Consider the following 20,630-nt stretch of genomic DNA (forward strand, 5'->3'; position numbering starts at 1 on the left):
TCTTCACACAGGGGGCACTTCAGTTTCTTCAGGGAATGGACTTTGCATTCACAAGGAACACAAGCCTGGCCCCAGGCTATCTGAAGCTTCGCGATCACGTGCAGAAGAGCCTTTCACTCTGCTTTTGGCATGGTCCCCTCAATCCCCACACTTCACTTGGCATTCCCAAGCCGAGAGCATCTCTGGCTTACCTCCTCAGAGCCAGGCTGCTGTGTTCTGAGGACAAGGGGGCTAGCTGGATGCAACAGGCCGGGCCTGGCCGGGCCTATGCCCTCCTCTCACCCCTGCCTTTGGCTACCGCTTCATGCCTCCCCTGGTGCCTGGTTCCTTCAGTTCCTGTGCTCCTAGATTCTAGGGCACGAAGAAGCTGCTTTCCTCAATGCCGCCCTCATTCTTTCCTGTCAGTCCACACCCCCTGCCGGCTCTCCACCCTCGGGTCTGGCAAACCCAGGTCACTGAAGGTGGAATTTGTCTTTTTTTGTATTTATTCTTGATTTGAGATTAATTACTTGAGATGGAGATACAGGTGCTTTTATTCCATCATCTTGCAGTTGCCATTTATTAAAAAAAAAAAATCCTCTTCTAGTGCTTTCTCAAACCTGCACACCTCCAAAATGCCCTGGGGTGAAAAAGCAGGCTTGAGGCAGCTGTCCTTTGTGGTCTCCATCTCCACAGCCCTGGACACTGGTGGCACCTCTCTTCTCTTTTCTAGATCTTTCTAAGGAAGGAGGCACAGCTAACGGCTTGAGTGCCTTCTGTGTGCCGACTAAGGAGGTCTGGGAGGTGGTCTGTTTCCCCCTCTCTAAAGGGGATTAGCTGAGGACCAGTGAAATCACTGGGAGGCCAGGTGAGTAGAAGACTCCGTTGGTCTGATTTCTGTTTCCACGCTTTTGTGTCCTTCACCATTGCATTCAGTATGACCCTTCATTTCTTCCCTGAGAATTTACACTCACTCATTCATTCAGTGCTTTGATTGAGGAATATAATCAGCAGGGAAGAGAGAGTTTCCTGGTGGTCTAGTGGTTAGGGTCCAGTGCTTTCACTGCTGTGGCCCAGGCCCCATCTCTGGTTCGGAAACAGAGCCCACAAGCTGCACAGTGGGCCAAAATTTTTAAAAAATTAAACAATTCAGGTTAAAAAATAAAGGCAGCAGAAAAGACACTTGATGCCTGCCCCTAAGGAGCCACCCACTTCTTCCCAGCCTCTCCAGACCCTACTCTTCAGTGAGACGGGGCCCAGATGCTTCAGCCAGGCTAAGGAACAGGGGGCACTGACTCTGTGTAGCTCGTACCCTGTGCCGGCCATTCGCTTGATGTTTTATATATATTTTCTCTCACTTTGTTAATACTTTTAACCACTCTGTGGGTAAATTTCACTATGTTTTTAGATGAGAAAGTTAGAGAACTTTAACAGCATAGCAGGCCTGGGGTTTCAACTCAGCTCTGCCTGAGTTCAAAGCTTGTGGTGTTATAAGTCGGCCTCTCTCAGGTGTATTTGTGTATTTGTCTCTATTTTAGAGATAAAGAAATTAAGGAGCAGAGATGTTCCTTATACAACCTGAAAAATCGAGGCGGGCTGGGACAGCCAACACCTCACATAGGGGAAAGGAGATAAAGGGGCCGTGATGGGTAATTGCGGGCCAGGCAGTGGTGGGGGTGGGGGCGGTGGGGGTGCACCCACAGGGAATTTCCTATGAGGAAAGGCAGGCTAACCATATAGGCCAGTGTGCAACAATTTCAAAGTGCAGCCAACTGGGGAGGAGGGAAGAGGTGTCTGCCTGGTCTGTTTAACTGGGTGACTCTACCTTGTAGGAATCTGCCTCTTCCTCTCCAGCTGCCTCACTTCCTAGCTGCCAAATACAAGGTTCTTTCAACCATGGGTCTGCTCACTATATCCATCCAGAAGGGCAGCTCTGGATGAAGAGGGGCAAGACCCAGGGGTCTCGGGCAGGGGATGGGAGTCAGGGAGGCAATGGTAACTTCTTCCTTTGCTCTCCTTTCAACTGGCAGAACAAAGTGTCATTTCCAAAAATCCAGGGGCGACTGTGCTTCCTGCTTGGGCCAAGGGTGCTTGCAATAACGCTATCTAATTTAAATTTTTTGGCTAAGAAAAAACAGTCCCCGAGACTCAAAGAGAAAACACTGTATTTTCCTAGACAATGTCGTCATACTCTGAACTTGGCCAGAGAAGGACGGTCCAAAAAGTGCTTTCATGCAGAGGCAAAAAATGGCTACAGAAGGAAAGTGACTGTGAATCCTAGATCTACCCCTGCAGAAAGGAACAAGGTAGTGCCAGAGAGGGTCCCAGCCCATGGGATGGGTCCTACCTGTAAACGTGGGCATTAAACCAACCAACCCTTTGGGTGGTAGGACAAGCCTATGTGGACAAAATCAACTGCTCTTTCATCAGTTTTATTGGTCATATATCCAGAATTCATTATATAAATCTTTCAAAATAACCAGTTATTACAAGAATAGTTTACAATTCAGCTCTGATTGCACAAATACTTGACACAGGAAACCAGTTTTACAAATACTTATTTTTCTTATAAGAATACTTTAGTACAGAAAATAAGTCTATATATCTTACAGCAAATTTTATGCAGTTGTTTTTTTTTTTTAACCCATTCAACCATCATTTCAGGTTTCCTATCACAGCATATCCATCACATTCCATAAACCAACTTATAATCTGCAGCCACTTCTGATTTTGAGTTACAATTGAGATTCACACTGTTAAAGAGTTTTTAGGCTTCTTTTTCTGCTGATCTGAAAGAATTCACGTATTCAGGCAGAAGAGGTAATTTAAACAACATTCCTTCTAGGTCTCGTGTGTGTCAGGTTAATCACTGTGCTTGGTGAAGAATTCACTTTTCACTTAGGCTAGACTGGCTGGTAGTTCACCTCTGCAGTATCAAGCAGAAGGGATAAAGTCCTTACATTCTTAAGAGTTTCTAAACTGCAAAAACAAAACCCTAGAAACAAGAGTTAAATACAAATACTTAGAAAGCTAAAATGTTTGCTAATGATGAGAAGTAGAGAACACTTTTAGAATTGAGGTCTCTCCTTGGTTGAAGAAGACATAAAAGATAGTGTAAGGAGGTGGCAGTAGTATTATAAAATACTGAGAAACTGAAAAAGGTGAATCACTTAGGTCAGTGGTGTGGTGTTCCCAAAGTCCCAGGAGATACAGAATCTTAGACTCTGGCTAGCTCAACTATTTGACATTCTTCTGATCTGTGGCTTTGAATAGCCTAATAAATACTCCCTTGACCAGAACAATACTGACCACGTTCCTCTGAAGAGACAGGACACCCCCAGGGGAAACATTTGGCATTCATTCCATTCCTTCAGTTACTGAAAAGTGTGTCCAGTTAGCAAAAGCTTGTCTTACTTTCCAGGTAGCATGAATTAAAACCAAGAGCCTAGCAGCATTCTCCATCCAAGTTCCTGAGTGCTCAGCTCCGATCATCCGATATTCTTAGAAGGATTTTTTTTTATCAAGCCCTTGTCCAATAAGATATTTAACAGTACTTGGGGACTACAGTAGGTCCCATTTCTCTGCTTTTTTATTTCTCTTGATTTCTCTTTCTCACCCCAGTGTAACAAGTTGCTACAGGTTTTTACCAAAATACCAAAGCAGTATTTTGGAAATGAGTTATTTTGCATTACGGAAAGTGTCCGATCACATTATGATGGGTCAGATTTGCATTTAACTGGGAGATCGGGTCTACTGAAGGGATTTTGCAAATTCAGCATAGTCGATGTATCCATCATTGTTCTTGTCATCGTCTCTCAAAACACCATCTATTAAGTTGATCAGCTCATCTTCGTTCATTGGTGCCTGCTCACTTCCCTCCTGCAAGGTACAAATCACACCATAATGAGCTGCATCTTTTACTGAAAGTGCCTGGTTAATGTCCAAAATAAAATGTCCATAGACTCCTTCAAATGTAGTACTTCTACTTCTTGGAAATCCACAAGCCACATGTTAGATCCAGAGTCAATTCACAACAACCCAATTGAAAAATGATATTTGGCAGTTAAAAGGACAAGGCAATCAAAGTAGGCCCTTGCTGATTTGTTTTAAAAAATACTTTTCATTCTTTTTTCATTACCAAAGTCATACATGTTCATTGTAGAAAGCTGGGTCTGGCTTACAGAGAACTCGGAGTTTCATAGATTCCAGGACCCACAAATCTATCCTAAAGAAAAGCTCACAGCCCAGGCCATCCCACAGGTCAGCTCTGCTAAAGTGGCGAGAGCCCACACTAGACATCTCGGGGTCAGGACAAGAGGAAGAAGGCATTGCCAACCAGTAGACCCCGTTACAGTCTCTGAGGTGAAGGCACTTCTGCTCCAGAAGCAGGTGTGGCAGGGCTCACATTGCCAAGGGCTGAGCTAATGCTGCTCATATCTGTGGCCAGTTCGTCCTCTGTCACCTCTCCCATGTCCCAACCCTTTCCTCTCCTGCCCACCACCATCCTCGCCTCCCAATTCCTCTCTCAAAGCCAGTCTTTGCTAGCATCCATCAGTCTGCCTCCCACAGCAAACACTGCATTAGGCTCCTGTGCAAAGCCACTGGTGCTCCCTGCTACCTTCAGAGCAAACACAGCCCGGCTCGGCTGGCAGCCGGTGTGAGCACACGCTCCCCCCCACCCCCACCTTTGCCTCTCCTCCTCTCTTGAGATTACGTGTGGTCAAGTGGAACAGACGTTAGATACGGAGGCATAAGATCTGAGTTTCAGTCTCCTCACCTCTCAAATTAGAGATAATAACCAGGACATGACCACCATACTGTATCTCCCAAACCCTCATCATCAAATCCCTCGATCCCTTGGCCCAGACAGGCCATTCTTCCCAAGTGATGTAGCTGTAGTCCTGCCTTTTGAATGTGGTCTGCCTTTCAGCTAGTTCTCAGACCCTGACACATGGTGGGAATGCCAGTGGCACTCGCTAAAGATCCGAGGCAGGCTCTGGGGCCCTGCCTCAGCTGGTCACCCTGTGTGAGAAGGCCCTCTGACCAGGAAAAAAGGCAGAGCAGGAGGTGAGCGGAAGAAGGAGAAGCAGAAATAGTGCTGCACGGGGACAGGGGAAGCCATCAGGAGCAGGGACCGAGTCACCAGAGGGGCCCCTCCAAGGTGCTGCCCCTGGGCCTCTGCCCGACCTACCTCCTTATGAACATGAGTGATGGCCGTGGAGAGTTCTAGGCCGTCAAGCAGATTGTTGCCGTCATAATCATGCATTTTGAAATAATGGAGCTGCAGCTCTTGTGGGGACATCTCCGCCTCTGGTTTGTTGATGACACCTTCGAGATGCTCCATGATATGCCTAAAGACCAACAGTGAAGCTCAGACCACCTGGCAGCGGTGCTGGGCTGGGATCCTGCTGAAATCTTAAGGACTCTGAAAAGTTCAAGATCTTCAAGTATGTCCATCACAGAAAAACTAACAGAAACAGTGGCAGACCACTCTCCAAGAAGATAGACATAGGCAAGGCCATGAAAGGAGTAGGGGAAAAAAAAATCAAACAGTTCATCTGTTATGCTGGCAAGATTATGGCTGCTTTTTCCTTTTTATTATTAGAATATGGTCATAACATTTGGGGGTGTGTGTGCATGTTCAGTCGTATCCGACTCTTTGCGACCCCTTGGACTATAGCCCATCAGGCTCCTCTGTCCATGGAATTTTCTGGGCAAGAATATTAAAGTGGGTTGCCATTTCCTACTCCAGGGGATCTTCTGGACCTTGGGACTGAACCCATGTCTCTCGGGTCTTCTGCAATGGCAGGCAGGTTCTTTACCTAACATTGTTGGGGGAGGTATTAATGTGTTTTTTTTCTTAAAGCAATTTAAGGATAATAGAGCAGGGACTGTAGGCAAGAATGTGTGAGGCTAACTGGCCCAAGGTAAAAGTTCCAACAAATGATACAATGTTTGAACATGCCAAGAAAAAAGAAAAAGATCTTGTCATAAGCAAGAAACCTGAGCTCTGTTTTGGACTCTGCCACTGCTGCTGGTGTCTGTGTCTATCTGCCTGTCTGTGCTGAAAAAGAGAGACAGAATGAACTCAGGAAAGCCGTTCATCCTTTTTGGGTCTCATCTGTGATGTGATGGCAAAACAAGAACACCTGGACTTACAGGTGGCTACAAGGAATAAACACCATGCTTGGAAAAATGTCAAGGGGTTAGACAAATAGTAGAAGGCAAAGGGGATGGCGTGTGCCTTTGGAGCTGGCTGCAGCTGCAGACGGGGAGGCCCCTGGACCACAGCCCTGGCTGAATACGTACTCTTGGTCATGCACTGTGTTCTTATCCAGGCCCATGCTGCCGTGATGGGAGGAGCTGGCCCCGGGCTGCTCGGCCCTGGTACCTGGGGCACAAAAGGCCCAGAGCAAGCCACACAGGAAGGGGATTCTGAGCAGTCGCAGAGATCTCATGGTCACCGGTACCTGGGAGGTGGGGAACAAGAAGGTGAAGACGAGAACAGCAGAACTGAGGTTCTTTCAAGACTTGACACATCACACTCCTGGGAAAGGGAGCAGGGCTGGGGAAGAGAACTGGCCAGCTCCACCACCAGACTGCAGGATGACCTCGGGCTCTCCAGGTCCCCATCACTCAAATGGGCTGGTGGGTTCATGACCTTTCCTGAAGCCCCTTCAGAATGCCAAGCAGCTCAATGAGAGCTTACCGGGATCTGGAGAGCACTCCTGCCTACGAGCAGCTTACAGTTTGATGAGAGAAATACTTCCTGCCGAGAGCACTAATCAAGGCAGAAAGTGAGGTGTACTAAAGAAAGATGAAACCCTCTGAGAGTTCAGAGGATGAAGTGTCCTTTGGGCTAGAGAAAGCCAGAGGTTAACAGACAAGGGGACACTTCAGCAGGTCCAGATAGAGGGGTGTGCAGTGGACGTGCAGGAACTGAAGGACGAATGGAAGGTGTGAGTAGAAGGATAGGTGCAGACAAGTGGGAGAGAAACTCCAAGTGGGTGAGTCAGACTTGAGCTTAGAGGGTATGAAGTGGATGGAACAGTGGGCAGCAGGCTGCAGAGGCTGACCAGGCCATGCTGGAGGCAGCTCTGCATGCTAGGCCAAAGAGGCTGACATTGCCTGGGGATGAATGGGAGCCACTGAGGGAGATGAGAGCAGAGGTTATTTCAGAATGGCTCATCTGGCAGTGCAATGGGGAAGGTATTAGGCAGAGTGAGCCCAGAGACAGGGGTTCGGGGAAACAGTGGGTGGGTTAGATCAAGGCCCATGGCAGTGGACATTATCCCCTGCCTCGTCCACCTCCCAGGGCTGTGAGGGAGGCAAAGAGTTGAGCCACGAGAAAGAGCACCAGGGAGGAGAGCTCCACAGGGATTAGGTCTATCTAGTACTTCTTGGGTTTGGCTGGACTTGGAGTCGTAGCCGACAAGGAGAAACAGTTGGCTACACAGCAAGCTCCCCGAGGGCAGGAATGCCTTGTTCCCACCTATACTCCACCAAGGCTCAGGCAGCCTTACCTGCTATTAAACTGAAAGTCCTGATCCTTCCAGGGCTTACAGACTGACCTCTATAAAAAAAGAACTTGAAGGACAGCCAGGAGACCTCTCCTCAGAGGTGTTCTGGCCCCTCTCGGCTACCCCAAGAGGCTCTGGAGGGTGACACCCTAGGAAAATGCCATCCCACAATGTTTAGGAAAATTTCCCAAACCCGCTTTGCTGGATATCAGCAGTATACCCTCCCTTTTAAGGAGACAATGGTCCCTGGGATATATAACTTCTAGGTGTAAAAAGAAGCATCGAGTCTCGTAACTGAATAGGGACATCAAAATGCAACTGTCATATTTCACAATAGAAAAAGACATTCAATATACACCAAATGAAAAAGAGCAGGCTACAAAAGTCTGTAAAGAATCATTCATTTTGGGGAAATTCCCTGGTGGTCCAGTGGTTAAGACTCGGTGCTTTCACTGCTGTGGCTCTGAGTTCAGTCCCTGGTTGGGGAACTAAGATCCCACGCCATGTGGTGCAACCAAAAAAAAAATAAATTCATTTTTGTAAAAAACAAAACAATGTATGTATATTTCTCATACACAGAACAAAGACTAAAAACTAGTAAGAAAGATTACTTTCTGAAATATGAGATTAGGAGTGACTTTTATTTTTCTTCTCTTTACTTTTCCATTGCTTCTAAAATTTCTATTATAAGCATGTTTTTTCTTTACAAATATATATTTAATGCAATTCATCCCATAATTTTGTTCCAGTTCTATATGGATGGAATGAAAAGGGGGATTCGGGTTGAGTCTCATCTCTAGAAAATAATTCAGGAACAGCCAGAAACTACATCCCAATTTTACCAAATAGAAGTGTCCAGACACTGATGAGGCCACTGCCCTTCTAGCTGGTACCTGAAAACAAGGTCTTAGGTTACTCTCTGCAAAGACTGCCCCAACCAGAGAAGAGCAGCTTGTTCTGACCACACACTGCAGTTCTGGGACAGGAGGGACCAGAGGGGCAAGCCTTTAAGATTCATAATGCATTAGATGTCTCTTTCTCCAGCAAGCCTTATTCGACTCCAAGTCTGGCTTAGAAGGTCTTCCCATATGCTCCTAAGTGGTTCCCTTCAGAAAGGTCCTGTCTGTTGCTGACAACAGCTGTGCATGCGCCTGTGAACACGTCTGATGACCTCTCGGTACCCTCTGCTGGACTGGGCTCTGTGAGGCTGGGGACTGGATTCACATTCACAGCACTGGGCACAGTTCCTGCACAGAGGCTGGAGGTTCTCAGCCTTCATGCCATGGTCCTTGGGAGCTGGGGGGTTATCATCCTCACCCATACACTGCCAGGTTCTGATGTCAATGTAACTGAGGATGAAACTTGGTTTTGGCACTATCTATCAAATAGTAGAGCTCAGTGATCAACAGACCCGTGGCACCATCTCTGAGAACCATGTGGTTGGACACTTAGTATATCAGGTAGGGGTGGGGGGTGGGGGAGAGGTTCTATTGGAATAACACCAAAAAGCAACCAAGTGCTTGGTAATACAGTAACTTTGAGTCCAAATTATCCCCTCTTCAAAGGAGATGGGATAAAGGCCAAGAACCATCCATTTGGGGCTTACCCCATTTCGGTTTGCTGTGCCTGGTTTCTAACCTTGAGACCACCACAAAAGCCAAATCTGCAAACACAGAAGAGAAACTCCCCCTAGCAAGTGCTACAAGAAGAACAGGGAATCTGACTGCCACCTGACAAACCATACTGCTCACACTGAAAAGGAAATATTAGCAACCCCTTCCGCCGAAAGAACAAGTTGCATCATCCACACTCCAACTATTTAGCTCAAGGCCATAAGCAAAGAGCTTGGCAGATAAGCCCCAGGAGTTCCTGGGTTCACTGGCCTTTCAGAAAGTGTAAAGGCTAGGCTAGAGAAAAATCCAGAGGAGGAGAGATTTCTGAATTTGAGACATCCTTCACAGGAGTTCTGGGGAGAAGCGCCAGACCACTGATGGCAGCCGGCTCCCACAGGGCCTTGACTGTAACAGGGCTTTCCTCCTAGCTCCAGCAGCCTCTTCCAGTCCTAGGGCATTTGTCCCCATTTGTTCCACCTGTCCATCCGCCCTCTTCCTTCCAGGCCCAATTCAAATGTCATCTCTGTGTTCTCTCAGCCAAAGCCAACTGTTCTCTCCTCTGACCTCAGTCTGCGTTCTCTCACACTCACTTGGCCTTAACATGTGATCACCTGCTGTTCTTTTATTTTTCTCTTTCCCTCCCTCTGTGAAAATGGGGAAGCTATTTTCTCTGTCTCTCCTTTACTCCTTTAGTGAACTGATAACAAAATACTGAGCTCACCTGGAACAGCATGCCTTCACTCTGTATGAGGGCTCTGGGTCCTGGAACCCAGATGTGTTGTTCCCTATCACAGAGGATCTGACCTAAGCTAGAAAAATAACTTCCCTCGGGAGTCCTCCCAGCAGTGGTTTGGCCTGGCCCGCTCTCATTGTGTCCTTAGTCTTATCAGCACCAAAAAGTTTGGAGTCAGCCTTCCTCAATGAGTTGTAGGCAACTTTTCTCTCATGCTACCACCCTCAGTTAAGAATCAAACTCAAAGTAGCCACACATCCTGTACCCAGAGTTGATATCAAAGAAAAACTCTGACTGGTACTTCTCCATTTAAAACTGCCATGGTTCTGGACTGAAAGTAAGGAAAGAACCAAGTTCCTAGACAAACCCTACATGGGCTGGGGGTTGAGAACTGGTTCTGGAGAAGCAGGCAGTTAATAACTTGAGCTATTTGTTCATTTGGGAGGGAGCTGCCATGCTTCATTTATACATTTAAGTAACTGTTTCCTCGGTTTCCCTGGTGGCTCAGCAGTAAAGAATCTACCTGCAATGCAGGAGACATGGGGTTCAATCCCTGGGTGGGGAAGATCCCCTGGAGAAGGAAATGGCAACCCACTCCAGTATTCTTGCCTGGGAAATCCCATGGACAGAGAAGCCTGGTGGGCTACAGTCCATAGCGTTGCAAAAGAGCTGGATGTGACTAAGCTACAACAACAACTTCACCAAACAGCCTGGTGCTGCACAAGGTTCTGAGGACAGGCATGTCTGAGGATAGGATAATCTGTGTGACAAGAACCAGACAGGCCCAGTGGAAAAGACCAGTAAATGGGATAGCTGTAGGGTATGGCAATAGCCCCAACCCCCACCTAGGTTAATATGTGAAGGATGATTTTTTTCAATTAAAGGATAGCACTTTAGGTAGAGGGAACATAAACACCTAAGCCTAGAAGGAACTTGGTCCAATCTGGGAACTAAAAAGGATTCAATGTGGTTGAAGACAGTATAGTGGAGATGGATGAGTTAGTAAAGTAAAAAAGAAGAAAGGTCACCAAGGGCATTGAAAGCGATGTTCAAGAGCTTGTAAGCGCAATGGGGATCCACAGAAGGAAGATCAGGGGATGGGGGGAGGGTTCTGGTGACCGTGATCAGATTTCGGTTTTAAGGCCATCTCTCTGGCTTTCCAATATATAACAAAGCACAGAGGATGGAGAAGGGGCACAGGGGAGAGATGATGGTGGCCTGAACTTGCTAGAGCAGAGGATCTGGGCGTGCAGAAGTCGGCGTATCCAAGAGAGATTTGTGATGGATTCGATGTGGATGGGTAAAGCGTGCAGGATGTGAGAATGACGTGCAGGTCTCTCCTTGGGCATCTGGGTGGATGGCGGTGCCATGCTCACACAGGGGATACAAGAGAGGAATACCGGCTTCCCCGCCTCCCTGTTCCCCTGGCACAGCCTGGCCAAGCTCGGCCCCCGTCAGTGTTTGCTGTCTCTTCCAGAGAGAGACGGGGTACCAGCGGCAGACCGACAGCAACGACTCGGGCCCGCGCGCAGGTCCACCGCAGGTCCTCCAAGAGCGTGGAGATCGACCCCGGCCGGCCCATCAGGTTTTAAAGCCCCTACGGCATATGCCCCGGGAGGGAGGCTCTGCTCCTAGTCGGCTAGCTTCCCGCTGCGGCTCGGGGTCCGAGACCCCCACCCAGGCCGCTCTTGCCTTCCAAACCCTAGCCAGAAGCCCCGAGACCCCCCGAAGGAACGTCAGGATCCCGCCCCGCTGCAGACTCCTGAATGCCGCCCCACGGAACTCCTCCTCCAAGGTCGGGCCACAGGGCTCACAGGCCGCAACCGGATCGCGGGAGGCCCCCGGTTCACTCACCCTCGCTGCCACCAGCTGCCACCAGTTTTTCCCCAAAAGCGAAGCCCTCCAGCATGAGCCTCGCCAGCTCCCGTCTTCAGTACGTTTTCCCTCGGCTCCGCCCCCGCCCTGGCCCGCTGTGCGCACGCGCGTCCCTTTCTGCCCGCCCATTGGCGCCGCGGGCCCCGCCTCTGATCAGTGCCTGATCCAGGCCTCTGGGGTGATTCCACGTGTAACGGCCTCAGACCCAGTAAGGGCTGGGCGGAGGCATCTCTTCTGTCTACCTTCCATAGGGCGACACTCGGTTGGATCCTGGGTTGGACCACCTGAACCCCCAAGTCCGTAGGGGCTAGGCAAGCCCGGAAGTCCCCAGGAATGTAGTAGGTTGATGACGTTGTATGGCAGATGCAACTGGCCTCCAAACCGACTTTCAGCTCCACCACCTGCTCCATGTTTACAGGTTCCTGGGTTTCTCTGACTGCAAGTTAAGAAAAAATATAATAGCGTGAAGAAAAAAATTGTTGCCTGCCATTCCAGTTCTGTCAGGTTCAAGCCATTAGCCCCTGCAGTTGCTCACCAACCGTGGGCCCTGGGACCAATTTTAGGATGGAGAAAGACTGAGCGACTTCACTTTCACTTTTCACTTTCATGCATTGGAGAAGGAAATGGCAACCCACTCCAGTGTTCTTGCCTGGAGAATCCCAGGGACCGGAGAGCCTGGTGGGCTGCAGTCTCTGGGGTCGCACAGAGTCGGACATGACTGAAGCGACTTAGCAGCAGTAGCAGCAGCAATGTACTTCAGGTATACTTAGATAGGTTAAGCTGCATCTCTAAGGAAAAAATTCAGGTAACCCTAGGAAATACAGAACTGCTGTGGGCTCAGCCAGGGATTGAAGATAATGCAGGGACCTGGTTGAATCATGTTGGGAGTCTGGAAACGGAGAATCAAGCACCCAGGCTTCCTATCTTTTTATGGGTTGGCAGAATGAAGAAAGAAACATGGATGGTGAAAATATTGTCTAGGATCAAGTACCACTTTCTAGTTTTAATAGCTCAGAAAATTATTTCCTCCCTTCTCTGACCATTGTGGCAAGATAGCAGCGTCTTAGTTGCTCAGTCATGTCCATCTCTGTGACCCCATGGACTGTAGCCAGCCAGGCTCCTTTGCCCATGCGATTGTCCAGACAAGAATACTGGAGTAGACTGCCATTCCCTTCTCCAGGGAGTCTTCCTGACCCGGAGATTGAACCCAGGTTTCCCGCTTTAGAAGCAGATACTTTACCACCTGAGGATAGAGGACACCCTATTAATCCCAGACTCCTCCTTTCCTTACTCTGAAGTTTGAGTTAGTTTGATCTAGTTCATTTTTCAGCTCTCCCTCTGCCATCCATCCATTCTTCCACCTGGTTGTTTATTCATTCATTCAGCAACACTTCTTGAGTACCTCCTAGGTACTAGGCTCTGTGCTAGGAGTTAACCTGAGAAATGAGTACAAACAAGAAATGGTCTCCTTCAACAAGTTCAGTGTCTGATAGATGGATAAAGCATTTCTCATTCTATTTATCCAACACTTCCACTTTTTTTGTGGATCTTATCCCGTGTCATCTCTCTCTTGAATCACCGATTGCTCCCCATGTAATAGACCATCCCCAGGATCATTTCATCTTGCTGTGGTTTCTTCTCCACTGCATTACTGAAACTGCAGTCTCCATGCAAATTCAGTGGTGCCTTCTTTGTTTTCACTCTCCCTCTCAGTACTGTTTCTCACTGTCAGTCATTCCTACTTTGGAACACCTTCTTCTCTTGTTTTTTGATGCCATGTACCCTTGGTCCTCCTCATACCTCACTAGCTGTTCTTTCTTGGGTTCTTTTCACTGACTTCTCACCTACTTCTCAACCTATAAATAGCGGGGTGCTTAGGGTTCTATCCTTAGTCCCCTTCTTTGTCAACCTATCCATTCTGCTTATGTGATTTCATCTAATCATGTGGTCTTAGGTGCCATTTACAAGCAGATGACTCCAAAAAAAGATTTCTAACAGTGACCTCAAGCCTGTAAGTCCTGACTCCTCAAAGTAACTGCCTACTTGCCATCTCCACAGGAGTGTCTAACTAGGATCCCAAACTTAACTTGGCCCACTGAAATATTTTCACCCCCAAACATGTACCTCTCTGTTTTTCCCAGTTTAGCAAATGTCACTGCCATCCATTTAGTTATTCAAGCCAGATTCTAGGAGCTACATTCCCCCCCACCCCCAGCTTTACTGAGGTATAACTAACACCCAGGAAACCATCATCCGCTACTTAAACTACTGTGAGAACTTCCTTATTGACCTCCCTTGCCCCATTTTAGTCCATGAGACATTTGTTTAAGCCATTTATAGAGTGTTCTAGAACTTGTAGCTGAACCCATTCCTTACAGGCAAATAGCTTGTTACTAGAAGTAGAACATAAAAACCAAATACTAAAATGTGGAATTGGCTAACTGAAGATTAAGGTAGCCAGTGGTGAAGACTCTCTATTCCATATTGGAAAGTTAGTGACCAACATGTTAAGTAGTAAAGAATTGAACTGCTGTCACTTGCTAGACCTTGGAAAAAACCCACACGCTAACCAAAGTTGTATTATTGGAGAAATCTCAGGAACAATACAGAACACTTGAGAGTGTTGCCTTTTTTTCATCCTTTTTAAAGTAGCTTTCAGCAAAGTCCTTCAAGAGAGTGGCAAATCCAGATTAGAATGGATTTGAAAGCAGAGGTTAAAGAAAATAAGGCCTTGGTGAGAGAGGAGGACTTGATGAGGTGCAGCTCACAACCTAAACTAGCTGAGTCTCACAATTTGGAGCCTTGCTGGGTTGAAATAAACAATTTTCTTTGAATATCCAAGTTGAAGTCGGAAACAGGGAAGAGGCAGCTTTATCAGGAGATAAGATAGAGGCCCAAGGGAGCAAAGATGGACCACAGGTGGGGACCAGAGGTGGCTTCTCTACCCGCTTTGTTTTGAATTACCTCCACTGCAACTGAGCACACAGAGACCCTGTAAGACTTAAATATTCTTATTCCTGGTCTTGCTTGTTTTCCAAAAAGAAACATTTGAGGTATACACAAGAAACTAATAAAAGAGAACAGAGGTGAGAATAAGACCTCATTTTATATCTTTTTGTATTGTTTTCATTTTTAAAAAGTCAAATATATTACCTATTTGGGGGGCCGGGAAATATAGTTTTTAATTAGAAAACCATTTGAAGACTTTAGATAAGTTATATGATTGTGATTACTCATGCATAAACTTGACCAGAAGCTTAACAAATGATGGAGGGAGTCATGTATCCCTAAAATCTCAAGCCTGGTCAACGGTGGTCATCCTTGTTAACAAGGGAAGAGCTGCCAGATTCCCTACAAGAACCTGATACATGGTCACGGAAGACACCCCTTGTTTCTGTCCAGCAGGCCTGGACTGGATGTGGCTTACTGACTGGGGTCTACTCTTCTGTTTTTTATTCTCTTTTTTTCTGAAAAGAAAGGAGTTTTATTATTTCTTCACATTGTGCATTGACTGTGTTTCCCTGCATTTTGATTTGGTTTCCTTCTTTAGAGCTTATTGATGCACGGTTGTTCAGGAAAAAACACACTCCTGTTTTCGTTTACTCGTACACACAATACTTCTGACAGCAGGTGTGTGGGGTGTTCTCCCCACACTAAACAATTCTCTGCGACACCAGCTGAGTGTTCTACAATGCAATTCAATCATGACACTAACTGAAGTTAGTACAGTCCCCACAGGGAAAGGACTCAGCTGCATAAGACGGCTGCCCACTTCCAATTCCAAGCTCAGTAAGTAGGTCCCCAGGTTACCCATGACTTCTGTTGGACTCGGCTACAAATTGAAGGTTCCCATGACTCCCTCCTGAGACTTTATCACTTGCTAGAACAGCTCACAGAACTCAGGGGAACATTTACTTGCATTTCCCAGTTTATTTTATAGTACAGGTTATCATAAAGGGTACAGATGAACAGCTAGATGAAGAAATATGTAGAGTGAGGTCTGGAAAGGCACGAAGCACAGGAGCCCCTGTCTCTTTGGAGTTGTGGTACCCCACCCTGCAGACATGTGGATATACTCATCAACCCAGAAGCTGTTCAAACCCTGTACCACTGAGATTTTTACGAAGGCTTCCCCATACAGACATAATCAATGATTAACTCAATCTCCAGTCCTTTCCCTTTCTTGGAGGCTAGTGGGTGGAGCTAAAAGCTCCACCTGTCTAATCATGGCTTGGTCTTTTGGTGACTAGACCCATCCTGAAGCCATCCAGGGGCCCACCAAGGGTCACCACATTAGAACAAAGGACACTCCAATCACCAAGGAAATTCCAAGGGATTTAAAAATCATCACGAACCAGAGTGAAAGGCCAAATATTAGAACAAAGATGCTCCTAATGCTCCTGTCACTTATGAAATTACAATGGAATTACAGCTCTGTGCCAGGAACCAAGGGCATATATATATACATATTTTTTTCTATTATTTCACAATAGTACACACAAAAGTACACGTACAGAAAAGCATACAGCTCAATAAGCTTTCGGGAATTGAATGCCCCCATGTAACCAGCACCCAGATCAAGAAGCAGAACATTACCCGCATCCTAGGAGACCTGCCTGTGCTCCCTTCCAAGCACCACCCTCTCCCTGACAGGCAACTGCTATCCTGACTTTTGCTAACACCACAGAGCGGCTTTGACTTGTTTCTGTTTGTTCTATAAATGGAACCACACAGTACATCCTCTTTTTGTCTAGAGCTTCCTTTACACTGCACTTTGAGATTTGTACATGGTGTGTACATCGGGAACATTCATCCTCATTTCTGTATGCGCTCCCTTTTCCCTTCTACCATCAGTGGACGTCTGGGTGGTTTCCAGTTTCAGGTGGTTTCCAGTTTCATGATGCTGCTTCAAACTTTGCAGAACACGTTTTCTTGCACACCTGCTCACGTCCGTGTCAGGTATTCACCCGGCTCAGAGTGAACGCAGGTGTTCAGTTGTACGAGACCGTGCCAAAAGTCTTTCAAAGTGGCTGTGTCAATCTAGGCCAGCAAGAGCATATGGTGTTCTATTGGTCCCCGTTCTCTCCAACACTTGGTACATCCCATCTTTCTCGTTTTAGCAGAAAATGAACTTGGCTTAAATCATCCAACCATGAGAAGCTACACCTGAACCTCAAAGAGGGTCCTACAGAGTACACAGAGAACCTGGACTCTGTGTGGTAGGCAGGAGCTGGCTGAGACTCCTGCCTAGGATTACCTCCTGTAAGGAGTGAGTGCCCCACCCCCCACCCCCCAGGTTAAATATGTATGTGGGAAAGAGGGGGTATGCGTAGGCTTTAAGTAACCCAAGAGAGACACCAGGCCGACACTGGTTAGTTAGGGTGGGTGGTAGCCCAGTTTCCATTTTCAACACCCTTCTCTCTTGTCTATCTCTACAATAAAGGCTAAAATACATTAAACACTCACTTCCCCATCTTTTTTTGCAGTTAGATGACCAGGGAGCACAGTTCTGGGCAATGAAACATAAGGGGAACTTGGGAAATCTTTTGTTTTTCTAATAAAAGAGACAAGTGCAGACCTCTCCCCTTGCTCCAGTTGTGAATGGGGATGTACAGCCTAAGCCATGGAGGGAAGTGGGAGAGGATTTAGAAAGACTACCCCAATGCTCTGGGGCCACTGAACCAACACCAGCAGCTGCTTCCTTCCAGATATCCTCTTAAGAGCACAGGACTCCTATTTGTTTAAGCCGCTCTAAGACAGTTATTTGCAGTCCAAAGAATTCCCAAGTGACACAGAGGCCAAGCAAGATGTGGACTCAGATGGGAACTGGATTTGTCTATGCGAGGTCACTGCTGGCTCAGAGACCAGTTTACGTGGAATTCTGGACAGCAGCCAATGTACAGTGGGTGGTGAGTGCCTGGCAGGTAAGACTGCGTATAGCAAGTGTGGGCAAGCCTTTCAAGTTTGCCTGTGAGGGGGAAAGGAAAGTAACTGGAGGAGGACACAGGATCCAGAAGGGCTGTCTTTAAGGTGGAGGACCTTGTGCATGTCGAAATCATCTTGAGAAGGAGCCCAGCAAAGACGATATTGAAAAGAGCAGAGTGGAAAAAACTGAAAGAATAAGGTTATTGAGGAGGCAGGAGAGAATGGATATAAAGCTCAGATGAGTGTTAGCCTGAAATTTGGGTATGCTGAATTGCTTTTGTTGTGTCCAACTCTTTGCGACCTCATGGACTGTAGCCCACCAGGCTCCTCCGTCCATGAGATTCTCCAGGCAGGAATACTGGGATGAGTTGCCATTTCCTCCTCCAGGGCATCTTCCTTACCCGGGGATTGAACCCGCATGCATTGCAGGCAGATTCTTGACTGCTTGAGCCACCAGGGAAGCCCACTAGTTCTGGGAGTGCTGTGACTGGGGGAAGGGCAGGCAGCTGGGTCAAAGTTTGAAACTATCATTGTGAAACTGGGACAGCAAGCTGCCTAGAAGAGATAGAAGACTTTCCTGCCTGACTTGAAAGCTCAGTTGGAGTTAGGGATCACTCATTTAGAATGGTAATCTGCATAATTATTTAATTCTATACAATGGTTAATGTACACTTTGTGAATTTTAATAAAAAAATTTTTGTTGCATTTAAGTTACACATGGATATAGCTAGAAAAAAAATTAGAACAGAAAGTTGTCTGATAAAAAGCCAAGTTCCTCTCTCTCAATCACCACATCTTCCCATCTTGCATGCTGCTGTTTATTACCACACCAGGGTTGAGTGGGGGGCTGGACTGGAGAAGAGTAAGCGGGATAAGGAAGTTCTTACTTAACAGGCCCAGTAAGTCAGCTCTTCCTTCCTCCCTCCATTTGATTGATTTTTAATGCTGAGTGCTTTCTTGTGGCTCCCCTGCTGGACCCTTCACTGAAGGTGCCCCGACAAGAGGACAGCACTCTCTTTTGGAAGACTTGGGTTTCTCTGGTGGCAGATTGTAAAGAATCTGCCTACAATGCAGGAGAGCTGGGTTCAATCCCTGGAGAAAGGAATGGCTGGCTACCCACTCCAGTATTCTTGCCTGGAGCATTCCATGGACAAAGGAGCCTGGCGGGTTACAGTCCATAGCGTCACAGAGTCGGACATGAATGAATAAGATTTTCACTTCCACCTCTTTTCTGGTCCTCTCTCAAAATCTTGTTTTCCCTGGTAGTCCAACAAGCACTAATTTGGGCAGAATCCCTTTAAAAATTATCCCAATCTAGTTCAAGAGCTCATGACTTGGGTTGGGTTTGAGAGGAGACCAGGGTAGAGTACCCACTTTCCCTTGGGTATTTTCCAGGAGACAACAATCCCCAGGGGGCCCAGTATGAAACCTGAACAATGAAGAAGTGATACTGAGCGTGATGTCTAGGAAGATGGGCCTGAGAGCATCCTCAAGCCCTCAGTCCCTTGAGCCCCAGCATGGTTCAGCCAAGGGAGGCAAGAATTCCAAAGTCCTCCAAGAAGGCTAGCGTGAGAGCAAAGCACACTAAATGAGACCTGGTCACTTGTTGTTGTTCAGTTGCTCAGTCATGTCTGACTGTGAGCCCACTGACTGCAGCATGCCAGGCTTCCCTGTCCTTCACCAACTCCTGGAGCTTGCTCAAACTCTTGTTCATCAGGTCAGTGATGCCATCCAACCATCTCATGCTCTGTCATCCCCTTCTTCTACTGCCTTCAGTCTTTCCCAGCATCAGGGTCTTTTCTAATGAGTTGGCTCTTTGCATCAGGTGGCTAAAGTATTGGAGCTTCAGCTTCAGCATCAGTCCTTCCAATGAATATTCAGGACTGATTTCCTTTAGGATTGACTGGTTTGATCTCCTTGCAGTCTAAGGGATTCTCAAGAGTCTTCTCCAACACCACAGTTCAAAAGCATCAATTCTTTGGTGCTTAGCCTTCTTTATGGTCCAATTCTCACATCCATACATGACTACTGGAAAAACCATAGCTTTGACTAGATGGACCTTTGTTGGTAAAGTAATGTCTCTGCTTTTTAATATGTTTTCTAGGTTTATCATAGCTCTTCTTCCAAGGAGCAAGAGTCTTTTAATTTCATGGCTGCAGTCACCATCTGCAGTGATTTTGAAGACCAAGAAAATAAAGTCTGTCACTGTTTCCATTGTTTCCCCATGTATTGGCCATGAAGTGATGGGACTGGATGCCATGATCTTAGTTTTCTGAATGTTGAGTTTTAAGTCAGCTTTTTCACTCTCCTCTTTCACCTTCATCAAGAGGCTCTTTAGTTCCTCTTCACTTTCTGCCATAAGGGTGGTGTCATCTGCATATCTGAGGTTATTGATATTTCTCCCAGCAATCTTGACTCCAGCTTGTGCTTCTTCCAACCCAGCGTTTCTCATGATGTACTCTGCATATAAGTTAAATAAGCAGGGTGACAATATACAGCCTTGATGTACTCCTTTTGCTATCTGGAACCAGTCTGTTGTTCTATGTCCAGTTCTAACTGTTGCTTCCTGACCTGAGTACAGGTTTCTCAAGGGTTAAATTCTCAAGGGAAGTTTTTTTTTTTTTAAACCAAATAAAGAGGTTATAACAGGACATCCTCTATTTCCTTGTGCATTTCTGCAGTTTCATTTCTGGTACATACTTTCACCACAGGTATAGCCCTTTCAGAGTTCTAACTTTACATGAAAGCACCAGGTCTACCTCTTTATTCTTGTTAACCCAAGGTCTTTCTACCATTGCTCTGCATCCATTAAAACTCAAAGTCCAGTAAACGCCCAGGGAAGCCTCTGCCTCAGCTCATCCAACATTCCTGCATCCTCCACCCCCGCTGCCCCGCCAATTTAACTCCCTGTTAACCTTGGGACCATCAAGAATGTTCCCTACTTTCTTGTGAGCTTAGCTATCCAATTAACAGAAAGCTTAATTT

General features: G+C 46.8%; 1 protein-coding gene across 1 annotated transcript; it reads right to left on the bottom strand.

Moving 5' to 3' along the window:
- Positions 1-2,406: 2,406 nt before the first annotated feature.
- Positions 2,407-11,768, bottom strand: MCFD2 (multiple coagulation factor deficiency 2, ER cargo receptor complex subunit). Its single transcript, XM_052648389.1, has 4 exons — positions 11,700-11,768; positions 6,289-6,449; positions 5,171-5,330; positions 2,407-3,858 (listed from the first exon to the last, which is right to left on the bottom strand). The coding sequence occupies exons 2-4, from the start codon at positions 6,435-6,437 to the stop codon at positions 3,730-3,732; spliced, it is 438 nt and encodes a 145-aa protein (XP_052504349.1). The 5' UTR covers positions 6,438-6,449; positions 11,700-11,768; the 3' UTR covers positions 2,407-3,729.
- Between the last annotated feature and the right edge of the window lie 8,862 nt (positions 11,769-20,630).

This window comes from Budorcas taxicolor, chromosome 11 (genome assembly GCF_023091745.1).
Source record: "Budorcas taxicolor isolate Tak-1 chromosome 11, Takin1.1, whole genome shotgun sequence".
Classification (NCBI taxonomy): Eukaryota; Metazoa; Chordata; class Mammalia; order Artiodactyla; family Bovidae; genus Budorcas; species Budorcas taxicolor.

What these genes read in the sequence shown, in the direction of transcription:
- MCFD2 (XM_052648389.1), bottom strand. Translation starts at nt 6,437, where the DNA reads ATGAGATCTCTGCGACTGCTCAGAATCCCCTTCCTGTGTGGCTTGCTC. An exon ending in AACACAGTGCATGACCAAGA is followed by an intron (nt 5,331 to 6,288) that starts GTACGTATTCAG and finishes GTTGGTCTTTAG; the next exon opens with GCATATCATGGAGCATCTCG. An exon ending in TCACTCATGTTCATAAGGAG is followed by an intron (nt 3,859 to 5,170) that starts GTAGGTCGGGCA and finishes TGTACCTTGCAG; the next exon opens with GAGGGAAGTGAGCAGGCACC.